Genomic DNA, 13143 nt, shown 5'->3' on the forward strand with positions numbered 1-13143 from the left:
TTTTTTTTCAATCACAGTTTAGCATTAAAAGAGTTAATTACATTTTATAAGTTTCAAACAATTATTTTACATTTTTACAATATTTCACAATATTATGGTTTTACTTTATTTATGATCAAATAAATGCAGCCTAGGTGAGCATAAGAGACTTTGTGAACATTAAAGAATCTTACTGACCACAGACATTTGGATGGTAATGCAATTTGTTTCTTATCTACTTAACCATAGTGGGGAGCTTTTTCTTGTCATTGTTTCCTCTTTGCTTGATCAGGGTTGTAAGACACTATTCTTAGTAAACCAGGGTTCCTACACATTTTCCATCTCAAAAGTCCATTGGTTTTTCCAGACTCAAATTTCCAAACTTCTCAGTAGATTTTCAGACCTTAACATAAATGGTTCATACAGCATTGTTTTTAGCTTTATATTTGTTATATACAGTCATCTGTAAATATTTTTATTTTCTCAGTTTTTTTTTCCTCGAAGTGATAACATACAGAGCCTCTAAAAAATTCCATACTTTTCCAAACTGCATAGGAACCCTGGTAAACCTGCTTTGAAATAATATGCATTTTGAAAAGCACAATACAAAACTTTGATTTGAACTTAAAACACAGCAGATGAGAGGAAAAATTCCTCTCTGACTTCTATAATTTCACAGTTGTCCAACAGGAATAAAGCAGTGAACTCAAAGCAGTACATTACTACGTCCCATCGGAATCAAAGTGCATTTCAAGCCAAGCCTTACGCTAATGCCAAGCGCTATAAGAAGAAATGCCACGGGCAACTCTGGTAAAATTGTTGGCAAGCTCAATAAGCCGGTTGAAAAGCAGAAATCATAACATTCTGGGATTCAGAGCCTGCCCTGTATGTTTGCTGGGTTGCCTAGCAACAAAACAGGGAAATAAATCCGTAGAGATTTTTACAAGCGGATGAGAGCAGGTTAGAATGCAGAAACAATTTGGCACAGGCTTTATGTGTCTGCGTTATTGTTTACTTACTCAAACTCCTCGAAGTCAACTTCGTTGTTGTCCATGCTGGGGGCAGGGCCAGGGGAGAGGCTGCTGGGATTGGAGGACAGGGGTCGGGGTCTGCTGGGGGGGCGCAGAGAGCGCTGGCGAACGCTGTCACGCCGAGACAGATACTGGATCATACGTTGTGCGTAATATGCTGCAGGGGACAACCTACACACACACAACACAGATAGAAGCCACAGTGATGTTAGATATTTACTAGGCAACATACCAAACAAGTCATCCAACTGTTTCTGTCCTGACGCATGAATCAAATAAATACACTTACTAAGAGATGCACTGATACACAAAATGTGTGCCAATACTGGTATACTGTCAATACTGATACAGATACTTTAGAATCTTAACCTTATGAACTACAGCAGTGGTTACTTTTATGATATCGTTTTTGTGTTTAAAGAAGATTTTGTCAAAAGTTTAAACTGTTCAGCAGCACTGTAACCAGTCACAAACTGTCTGTTGAGTACATTAAAGCAATGGTCAATAAGAGATGTTTAAGTTAATCCATATAACATTAGTATAGACAAACCAATCCAAATGACTGAGGTATGAACAGTCTGATTCACAGATAAACCTGTTGTGTTTCACTTCCGTTCACTGAATTAGTGACATTTTCAGTTTGTAACCATCTGACCTTTTCCACCCTGACAGGAACCTCCTCTGATCATCTTCTGTTTTTAAACAACTTTTGTGTACAGCTGATATATACTTAATACTAACTTTCATATCCACTCAATGAAAGCTGCATCTATTCTCATTTAATTCAGCTGCTGAGACATTAGTTAGCATTTTGGAAAACTAAAATCCTTTGTGCAGTTTAGACAGGAAGAGCATCTGGAGTTTCATTCTGTCTTGGACTAGTTGAGCAAGGACATCTGCCACCAGCTTGGAACAGATGAGCTTAATGCTAAGACAAACAGAGCTAAACGCCAAATAAACCCCAGGGTGTGACAATGGTCACACATCCTCACCAGCCACAAAGAGAATTACTGTAATTATGAAGCAAACGGAACAGAATATTCTCCCTCACAAACACATACAATTGCAGGGACAGAAACTTGGCAGAACTTTTTAGAGCTCTAAGGAACTGAGAATCAGCCAAATCAGTGACAGTCTGCCTGAAAGAGCCTAAACACAATGCACACACACAGTTTATCAGCATGTGTTTGAGGATGTGTTTTCCGGGAAACAATCATGTCATATAGTGCCCATTACTTGTGGCTCTGAATGTGTTGGAGTCAGACTATCCCTCTGCTCGGATGGCTTCCAACACCAGGTACATTCTGCTCAGGGGGAAATGAGTCTGTTGTGGTAATTCACAGGTTAGAGGTGCGTCAGCCTCTGTGTTTGTGCGAACCTGTCAGCAGGAGTCTGTGCTAACAATCTGTCTCGATCCTGGACCACAGCTGATTCCCCAGAGCTCAACAATGACAAACTAGCCATGAACTCACTTTATTATGAGCCTCGCTCACCGAGTCAGAAGATGCTGACAGGCTATGTGAGTGCGTGTTTGAATTAGGGGGACATTGGGGTGCTGGCAGGTCTGTAAAGTCACACTGCTGACCGGCAACGTGACACACAGTCTTCCTCATTACCTAGACCTCACCGGCCAAGTGGCATGACCATGAAATGCAGTTCATGCAACACTCACACACACACAAACAAACACATCACACACACAATGAATCACCTGGCTGGATCGGGATAGATGGGGTGGTCTTGCGATCCAGAGACGTCATATCTGGAAAGAGACATCATGGACGACTCCAGCAGCCTCCTACAAAACAGAATTACACTGCTTTGCATGTTTTTGAATTGCGAAGACTTTCACCTCCTGCTCATATGAAGAATCTCTGGACAGGACATCACACAAAGAAGACGGAGACAAAATTTCCTCCAATTTGCACTAAGCTGTCACTACAGCAACACTCCCCACCATGGGCCATCACAATCATTAAAAATCTCATTAAACTGAACAAGGACATTAGTATGCTCATTACCGACTGTTATGCAAAGGCTAAATGAATGTAATGTGTAAGTAATGATGTGCGCTATACCAGGCCTGGCTAGGAATCAGTTAAAAATCTGTTAAATTGGGGCATTTGTTAAGTTTGAGTTTGTACTATTCCCCACACAACAAAGAGTATGCTGAAGGCCATTAAAAAAGGAGACTGAGTCCTGCGGATGAAAACATTCTGCGTCGTACTGGCAGGGCACAAAGCCAGACGGACAGTTGTGTAGCAAGCAGGGCATTTTTATTCAGCATGAGTCAGTGTGATGTGTGTGAATGTGAATGTTTTTGGTGTGGGTGTGCTCAGCTCTTCATTAGAATGCCAGCTTCTGCCCTTTGACTCACATCAAAAACAGAACGGATCGATTCTGACTCCTTTTCACACATTTGCTTTGTTTGCTCCCTTTGACTATTAAAGATCAAGATCTGCATTTTAACAGAGATGAAGCAAACAAGGCTATTTAAAAATGCACAAGACATTTCCAAAACCTCCTGTTCTGGTAATTCTGGTAACTCGTTTTGTCTGCAATCACCTTTTGATTAGTCATGATTTGATACTATAGTCTTAAGACCTTTTAATATTTCTGTATTCTACAGTAACTTTTAAATATCAGCATTTTTATTTTCTATCTATATGCCACTCTAATGAGGCAACTGTTATTAATTAACCAACTTCTATTTATTTTACAATGAAAAAGTTGCTCTTTTTTCACGTATGACAATAGCATGTAGTGGGAAGATTTCATTCTGAAACTTTGCTCCATGCTCAAAGCTGAGAGTAAGTAACACTGAACTGGAGTGGGACTCGTGGGAGAACATCAAATGACAGAGTATTATTCTTGTTGCACTTCTGCATAAGTGAAGTGTGATACTGTTTTTTGCAGCACAGCATTGGCCTTAAAACGCAGCCAAATCACAGCACAGCCATGCACATGGGACAGGCTGCCCGGCGACATGCAAGCACATCATCAGAATAAAGGCCCATAGGCCACTCAGTGATGGAGATCTGTGTGCATAGTTACTGCCACATATGCACAGTGTGATGAGCTACTGCCCCCAACGGACTGTAACTGGCATTGCAGGACCCCTTGAGGGGAGTAATCTGCAAAGATTGTCCCACATTTTACATCAGATTCCTTACAAAAGTGCCAATGTGATGAACTTCAACTTATAAAAGTGGGTTGGTTAACTTAACTGCAGCACCCAACAAAACCAGACTTCTCTTTATGAGCCAAGTGGCCTACTTATTTTAATTAGCAATATATGACAGTCCAGAGAAGCAGTTAAATGCTAGACCATGAGTCAATGCTTACCTTAAATGACTCAACTAGACAGAGTGCAGTATCAACAGTCTGACCCATGGTTCATATGGACATTACCAAATCAAAATACTGGACTAGTTGTACAGGGCTTTGAAAAACAGACCGTTTCCTAAACTAGTGACAAATTCTACGGCATAAGCGTAAAAGTCATTTGTTATTCTAATATTTTACAATGTTACTGTTTTTACTGTGTTTTTGATCAAATAAATGCATGAGCATAAAAGGCTTCTTTTAAAAAAAAAAAAAAAAAAAAAAAAAAAAGCAATCACTTTTCAACAGAAGATCCTGTTTTTACAGATGTTACAATAATCAAATTAAATTTTAAAAAACTTAATTAAAGTACCGTCAGCACGTCAAGGACCTGGTGTCCCTTACAGCTGAGAACACAAGGGTGAGAAATGACAGCTTCATTTTGCTCGTGTTGCTATAACAGCATAAATACAACAAACATGTTCCTTTCACTTAAGAGTTTCTGTCAGTATCTTGCAGATAATTTCATCTGTTATAGGGGCCTTACTGCAATTCAGGGTGAAATTTTGACTTTCATGTGAAGGCTCCAAATGAAATCAGACCATTTCAGAAGTCTGCCATGCATTTCACTTTTTGTATGCTTGGTGAACACAACAAGCTCTTCTGAACTTCACATAAATCAAAACATAAAAACAATGTCATAAAAACAAATAAACTGGCCAATCTCTATGCAATTCCTTTCTGGTAAGATTTATAATTTATGTAGCAAAATGAAAAAAACACTTTGTTTGTCACCTCACTCGATTCTTAAAGTTTAATCATCTATGCTGTGGGGAAGTGACAGTGTTGATATGCAGATAGGCACTTCATTAATACTAGGCCCAGGTCTGGATGGCACACTCTGCTGTGAGGGCTAATAGAGTGCACACAGACGGGCACAAGGTCAGATCAAGCTGACAAACAAGGTTCCTGATCATTTTACTCTAATAACAGTTTATGTGGCACATCGCAGTGTGGACTGCTTTGTGATCATGTCATTAAATAATACAAGCTTTGCAAAGAGGCTACTATTAAAGAATAAGAAAGATTCAATTATATTTGACATGACATCAAACTCACAGCTGGTGTGTTAAAACCAGAGCACCTCACGCAGAGCTGTTGCTCATTTCATGCAAACCATTTTCAGCATTTGTGCCTTAGGAAAGTCACTTCACATGTGAAATGAGTAACAGTGCTTTGCTACACATGTACAAGCAGACTTTGAGTATACTGTCAGGTCCAATACAGTTTGCACTGCCAACAGCATCTTTGCAAAACCTGCATTACATTGTGACTGGATCACAATACAATCTACACTGCAATCAGTAGTACAAACCTTTCATGTGCTACACGCAGCCAGTAATAACACAGTAAGTTTCACACATTTAACTCTAATCATTATTTGACTTTTACAAATTGCAATATGACTGGGCTCAATAATAAGGTTGGCCGGCTGGCCTACAGGGCCTGTGTGCAAGTGTTTCGGGAAGAAACTGTCATGCCTGGGATCTCTTACAACCAACTCCTAATTAGTTGTTATTTAGATACAGAATTTAGAAGTAGGGCTGCATGATTAATCGCATGCATTTGTCATGCGTGTCTCATCAGTAAAGCTGGTTCCGTGATTAGCGGTAAATATCCGTCACCTGTTTTCAAATGCACCGGGAGTTCATACACAGAGCCGTAGTTCACTGACAAGCTACGCAATATCGTGTTCATAATCGAATGTGATTAATCTCAATTATGAACAGAATATTGCGTAGCTTGTCAGTGAACTACGGGTCTGTGTATTAACTGCCGCTCCCGTTTGAAAACAGGTGACAGACATTTACCGCTAATCACGGAACCGGCTTTACTGATGAGACACGCATGACAGATGCATGCGATTAATCGTGCAGCCCTACTTAGAGGTATTCAATGGTTCGGTTTTTCTGATGAGACCAAGTATGTTTAAGTTTGTAAGGCATAAAAATGTGCTAAAAATATTTTAAGTGTAATTTTTTCCTGTGATGGCAAAGCTGAATTTTCAGCAGTCATTACTTCAGTGTCACATGATCCTTCAGAAATCATTCTAATATGCAGATTTAGTGCTCAAGAAACATTTCTTATTATCAACGCTAAAACATTGTGCTCCTTAATGTTTTTTGTGGAAACTGAGATACATTTTAGGATTCTTTGATTAATAGAAAGTTCAAACGAACATAATTTGAAGATTTTATAAAAATCTTTTGCAGCATTGTAAATGTCTGTGCTGTCAGTCACTATTGAACGGTTGAGTATATATGGCCAAAATAGATTTTTATTTTTTTTTTCATTGCTGTCATTTTAATGTAGATGGCCATGAGTTAACATCTAATATCAATATGTTGTGAAAATTAGTCATTAGTACAGCTTAATTTCAATAAGTGAGGAAACTTGGTATGTTTTATAGTACAAGGAAACCTTATAATATCAAGCAAATAAGAAAGTTTGACTCCTCATGACATGACCCCTTTAAGCATTCAAACAAGACTGCTGCCTCACCTGCGTAAGTAATCGTCATCTGGTGTGTCTTCAGGCATTTCCTGGTTTAAGGCTTCTTGTGATACATTTGTTGAGTGAGAGGTGGCAGACTGCCTGTAAACATGCTCTAGTTGCCCAGTTTCCTGGTTGAAGACCAGCCCAATGGTCTGCTCCTCCTGCTGACCAGCAGCTGTGCTGTGGGAAAAGGGAACATGAGGCTCTGGGGCGTCTGGGCTGGGCTCCATGGGTCTGCGTTCAAGTAGGTCATGATCAGTGTGAGAGACTGGGGCTACACTGTGGAGGGCAGGACTAGTAGGTTGCCAAGCTGCATTTCTCTCAGCAGATGTCGGCTGACCTGTTCTCTCCCAGCGCCTAGTACCCTGATTGTAGGTGAAAAGGTTGTGGCAGACTCTACAGCGGTTCATGTGACTGCGTGAAGGGTTTTCGCCACCGTAGAGTGGCTGGTGATGAGATGGACCTGGTTGCTCTGGGTCCATGTTGTTATTCAGCATTTCCTGAGTCTGCTGGTCCTGCCTGTTGCCCTCTTGAGGCGGTACCAGGTCCTGCATTCCCTCACACTCCATGAAATAGTGGTTAAGGTTACACTGAAGAACATTGCGGATGAAAGAAGGGCTGCTGTGTCCCGCTTCCTCTGGTGGGCGCTGCCTGCTAGAACTAGTCCCTGATGTGCTGCTGCTGCTATGAGAAAGGCCCCATCCACCACTAGCTGAGGTGTAAACAGGTGACTGGGTAGAAGTCCCTTGCTGTCGCAGGACAGAAGAGGAAGCGCTGGTTCTGGGTGGAGTCATACTACTACCTCGTCCATTAAGCACACAGCCTATCCAATCTGCCCCAGGGAGACGGCCTCCATCTTCTCTGCCTGGTGGTTGCTGCCGGAAAGGTGGGATGGGTGCCATTCCAGCCACTCCCCTCCTCCCAGAGCTAGAAGATATGTTACGCCCGTTGCTCCCGCCACCATACACGGAGCTAAATTCTGAGGGCCGATTTGAAGCATGAGATTCAATAGGAAACCGTGGTATTCGTGGCTCTGTGCGTGCAGAAGAAAAGGTAGATGCATGTGATTGTCCCTCCAAGGAGGCAGAGTCGGAGGGGTCCTCGTCAGGTGGAGACGAAACCTGTGTTGATGAGCAACGGCTACAGAAACACACTATTCCAAGTGGCTGAACGCAACCATGGTATGGCAGCCGGGATCGATTCCTCAAAACAGTGTAGCGCCCAGACGAATCAGAGGCTTCATCACTGGAAGCAGCGAAAGTGCCTCCAGACTGAGGGACGGAGTTACGGGAAGTGAGGATGTGCAAAAAATTGTGCAAGATGGGTGTGCGTCTTACAGGCTGGGACTGGAGGAAAAAGCGCTGACGGAGATGAGGCATCTCTACACTGTCCATTGGTATCTCAGGATCATCATCATTCTGCAACGCACAAATGCAAGCATATGTATAGTCACAAATTTTAGAGAATAGAAATTAGGGCTAGGAAATATGGCAAAAAAAATAAAATCTCAATTTTTTCAGAACGTTTGAGTGATTCTCGATTTTTAACTAGTCAACTTGAAAATGTAACTACAACATGAGTCAAGTAACTTTATCTTTATTAACCCTCTAGTTAAAAGAAAAAAATATTCCAAGTGCACCACACATGAACAACATGTCAACGTGATGTAAATGTTAAACAAATCATTTATAAAATATATTTGCAAAAAAGATGCATGAACTACAATTGAATATTTTAATGAATTGTCTTATTGTACAAACTCGTCTTATACATATTATATGTTCAGAAATAATACAAGGAAAATGTTTTTAAAAAAATCTCAAATTCAAAACGACTGAAGGTATAACACCAGTAGCCTATTATTAACCTTAAATGTTCTGTAAAAACAATGAACAGCAGCTTTCAGCCTGATGTCACCATGATGCAAACATAAAATATATGACATACAGTAGTAGTTCTTTACAGGTTTGCATTCGATTGCGCTGCTTTTCCTTTGTTTTTTCTATGTAAACATGGACGTGTTTGACTGTTGCTCTCTCGTCTCTTGGAGCGTCTCATGCATTAAACGGCATTCTAAAAATGCGGCGCTCAAGTTAAAAGAAGTTAAACTCCCATCTTACTGCATTTTTCATATTCCACTGCCCGTGTTGCATCTTTGTCAACACAAAAACACATTCTGTGTGAATGGCACTTAGTGATATATTCTACTTATGGTCCTTCACAGAGCGCGTGACACGTGAGCGGTTAATCACATGCGCCAACATACGGTTGGATCATTCTTTTCTCTTTACTGTTAAAAGTGGCATATTGTCAAAGTGTCTAATTCTAACGTTTGGTAATATTTCTATTCAAAATCGTGATTCTTCGATTTATAAAAAATAAAATCGTAGCAAAACATTAAATTCAAATTAATTGATAAAATCAGAAAAATTGCCCAGCCCTAATAGAAATGTTATGTCTTGTACAGAAACAACAACATTTCCAGCAAGAAGACTCACCTGTTGGTTTGAAGGGTTTACAATGGCAGTTAGAATATAGTGACCCAATGGATCAAATCTCACCAACCTGCAAAAAAACACAAAAAAATCAGGAACAGTTGACTCAAAAATGAAAAATCAGTCATCAATTACTCACCCGCATGTTGTACACCCAAACGGCTTCATATGATGAATAAATAGATAAAGTGCATCAAATATGGTAAAAGCATTCTCAAATGTGCTTATTTGACATGCGAGAACAAACTCTTTTTCTTTTTTTTTTTGATCGTCAAGCAAGAACATTTGAGAATCTGCTTACCATATTTAATGAGCTCTATGTATGTGCATTAATCAATTTTAATATGCGAATAAAAGCCTAAATTAAATCTGTTCATCATATTAAGCAATCGTCTATCTTCAGAAGATGGAATAAACCGCTTAATTGAGATTTCTAAGGTGAATAGACTTTCAGTGAAAGGACAGAAATCTCTCATGTTTCATTAAAAATGTGTTTATTAGTGTTTTATGGTTCTTATGTGTTTTTGAACGACAAAGCGTTTTGGTGAGTTATTAATGACATAATTTTCATTTTTGTGTGAACTATCCCTTTTGAATGAATAAAATGTATGCGCATCAAACCTGACTCTCTCTGTCTCGCTAGCAGTCTTCACCACAGTGAAGGGCTCCTTCCGACTCCAGTCCCACAGATGCAGCTCATTGTTGGAGGCAATGAGCAGCAGCTGAGCAGTGGGATGGAAAGCAAGGGATGCAATTGCTGAGTTACTCTCTGTAAGCCAGCTCTCACTGCCTCCCTGAAACAAAAACATACAATTCTTTTGAGCAAAATTAAGCTGTGACAACATATCTAAAGAAAACAAAAAACACATTAAAGCAAAGAGTAGAACGATTACAATCTTTAAATATGTGTATGGTCAAGACTTACATGCAGGTCCCAGATTCGAACCTCTCCATCCAGGCAGCCAGAAGCAATAAGGCCAGGGATGCTAGGGTGAAAGGTCAGGCACCAGGGTGTCCGGCGGTGACCCACTAGAGAGTGAACACACTTTCCTGTCTTAACCTCTGTGATGTAGATGTTGTGGTTCACATGGGTCGAGGCCATTAAAGACCTGTAAAGAGACAAATAGCAAAAACACGTCTCTGATTAGCTTGTTGATGACGGGGCCTAACTGGAAAAGCCTGATCAGCCAGTCAGTTTATTCAGCAGATCTGTACTGAAGACTGTGAGAAAGAAGTCAGGGCAGTCATACCTATCAGGACTGAAGGCCAGAAGAAAGGTTGAGCGGGGGCTGTCTGGTAACTCCACTTTCTGTGACACCGAAAGAAAATCAAAAGAGCAGTGATTTTACCTCAGTATTAAGGCCTGTTCACAACAAGGACGAAAACTATTACGATAGATATACGTACAGTAACTATTAAGTTTTAATAATGTAATAATAAAGTGAAGTCCACACCACGTCTATAATGATAATGACATGGAGGAATGATATTGTTGGAATCACTCTGAGAATGATTGTTTTCCAGCCGATGAATGTTATAAGCTATTTATTTAGAAGTTCTTTAGAGTTTTTGTATTTATTTACCATCTCAAATAGTACATAAATCCTAAAGCTCCATAGTTGGCAAAACAGTTAAAAAAACAAGGTTGTCTTAATAATATAGAAAATTTCCCAAACGAGTCATCAGATGACAGAGATCAGTGAGTCAGTTACCTGGCTTTGCCATTTCATGCGCTGTGTCTTCTCCTCCACAAGCTGCTGTAGGATCCTGTGTGAGGAAAGGCCTCGCGGTCCTCGCTCTCGACTGGAGAGGATACACACCGAGTTCTTCTGTCTCACCTTCATCTCCACAAACTCCTCCTCACTCCGACCCTCTCACACCAGACCCAGAGCCGTCCACCGGCTCACACACAACTAGAACACCACTTCTACTGCCACGCCATCATTCTGGGGGCAGAAAAAAAGACATCAACAAATCATCATAAAAAATTTAACAAAAAAGGGCCATCAAAGTTCATGAATATCATAACTTGACTACAACTCAATATTAATCTGATGACAATGAGACAATTTCCAATAACTTCTTGGGTTATTTAAATTCAATGTAAAATCTTCCAGCATTGTATCTGCGTCTAAATATGGTCTCTGCACAATCAGCACAGGTGTCAAAGGAGATTACAAGGTTTAAAGGACATTTTAATGCATATCAAATCAACCCTACAGAGCCACATGTATCCTGGCCATGTCACAAACAATCGAGCATTGTTACAAAGATTACAAACACACACGTGCAATGGCAGAATTACTACTTTTAATACCTTACATAGAAAAACAGAAACTTTACTGCAGGGTTTAGTTAACTAAAACAAGAACAACAACAAAAAATACATTAAAAAACAGCTAGTTGCCAACATTTCACATTTTCATTTAGTTCAACTTGATGTACTAAAATGATTAAAACTATAATAAAAATAAGAACTATATAGAAAACATATAGGAATACATAGAAACTGTATACAAAATATTAATAAAAACTATAATATGATACTAAAATAACACAGGTGGGAAATTAGATAATATGCAATATATACGATAAGAAACAACAAATGAAAGGCCAAAATAGATAAGAACTAAACATTATAATAAATAAAGAGGGTTTTATACACAATTAAATACCAGTGTAGCTGGTATAGAGACAATAATTATACAAATGTTATTGAGATTATGCATCAAGCTAACAGGCTGGAGAAACCTGAATCAGCTTTACATGTGTTGTGAGTCTAACTTCAGTTATTCTGCAGCTGACAGGCTACATGTTTGACTTCAGCTGCTATCTTCCACTGATAAAGCCAGACAGGGGATATAAAAGTGATATACACACTAAGTACATTAACTTTATGGTCACGGAATAAAGGCACCAGTTAAAGTTATATATAATTTACAATGTTTGATTTTGAATTAGGAAATTTCGCTAACAGCTTCCACATTAGCAGTTAGCATGCTACAGTTTACGGGTGATGTATGAATTCACACGGTTAACGCTACATGGTGTTTAAATTATTAGTGTTTTTTGTTTAAAATATATTAAAGACAACCATTTGGGGTCTCAGATTCGGCCTACCTCGTATTTTTGTCCGAATATACTCCTTGAAAACGTAGATATCGAGTAAAATAAGTACGTTGGGACACTTCAGCAGCAGGAACCTTACTTAAATATTCAGTGCTGGGTTTATTTTCGGGTTTATATAAATACAGTGTGGAATATTTTTTGTTTATTCCCGAAAAGAGGGTAGAATGGAAGGTTACTTTAGAGTTGTTGCTGTGTTCAACACCTCCTGCCAAAAAGCGTCCAGACAAAGCAAGTAGAGCACAGATCCTTCATAATCAACTACCGAAAACATCGTTCACGCACCAAAGGTTAAATTTAATTAATTAAATCATGTGCATAAATAACCCCTTGCTATTTCCTTTCTTTCACTAATTATGGAAATGAATATAGTGTTTTAAAATACCTATATGCAAATACAAAATAAAAACAATTAAAAATAATTGTCAACTAGGCGTATTAATATACGAATTAATATTAATATACGAATACACCTTATTTGAGGCCTGGATATCAGGTTAAACAATAACTCATAGACATTGAATAAAAATATAACAAGAGACTGGATTTTCATTTTAAATGACATTTGCATTTCACTGATAAACTGATAGTCGTACTCTGTTCCGAGACAGCCAATCAGTTCACGCGTTTTG

The 13143-nt window shown here is 39.3% G+C and overlaps 1 protein-coding gene across 5 annotated transcripts in view; it reads right to left on the minus strand.

Annotated features, from left to right (window-relative positions):
• The window catches only part of LOC109093327 (activating molecule in BECN1-regulated autophagy protein 1-like), a 69770-nt gene extending 57003 nt beyond the window's left edge, over positions 1–12767 (minus strand). The window contains exons 1-9 of one of the 5 annotated variants that reach the window (XM_042760438.1): positions 12691–12767; positions 11098–11331; positions 10636–10694; positions 10311–10494; positions 10007–10179; positions 9389–9455; positions 6897–8308; positions 2722–2808; positions 999–1181 (exon numbers count right to left, since the gene is read on the minus strand). In XM_042760438.1, coding sequence (XP_042616372.1) covers positions 999–1181; positions 2722–2808; positions 6897–8308; positions 9389–9455; positions 10007–10179; positions 10311–10494; positions 10636–10694; positions 11098–11229 — 2297 coding nt within the window. In that variant the 5' untranslated portion in view covers positions 11230–11331; positions 12691–12767. Of the gene's footprint in view, positions 1–998; positions 1182–2721; positions 2809–6896; positions 8309–9388; positions 9456–10006; positions 10180–10310; positions 10495–10635; positions 10695–11097; positions 11332–12505 lie in introns of all 5 variants that reach the window. The other 4 variants (XM_042760437.1, XM_042760440.1, XM_042760441.1 and 1 more) reach the window with 4 other exon arrangements.
• Positions 12768–13143: the final 376 nt, after the last annotated feature.

This window comes from Cyprinus carpio, chromosome A7, assembly GCF_018340385.1.
Source record: "Cyprinus carpio isolate SPL01 chromosome A7, ASM1834038v1, whole genome shotgun sequence".
Taxonomy (NCBI): domain Eukaryota; kingdom Metazoa; phylum Chordata; class Actinopteri; order Cypriniformes; family Cyprinidae; genus Cyprinus; species Cyprinus carpio.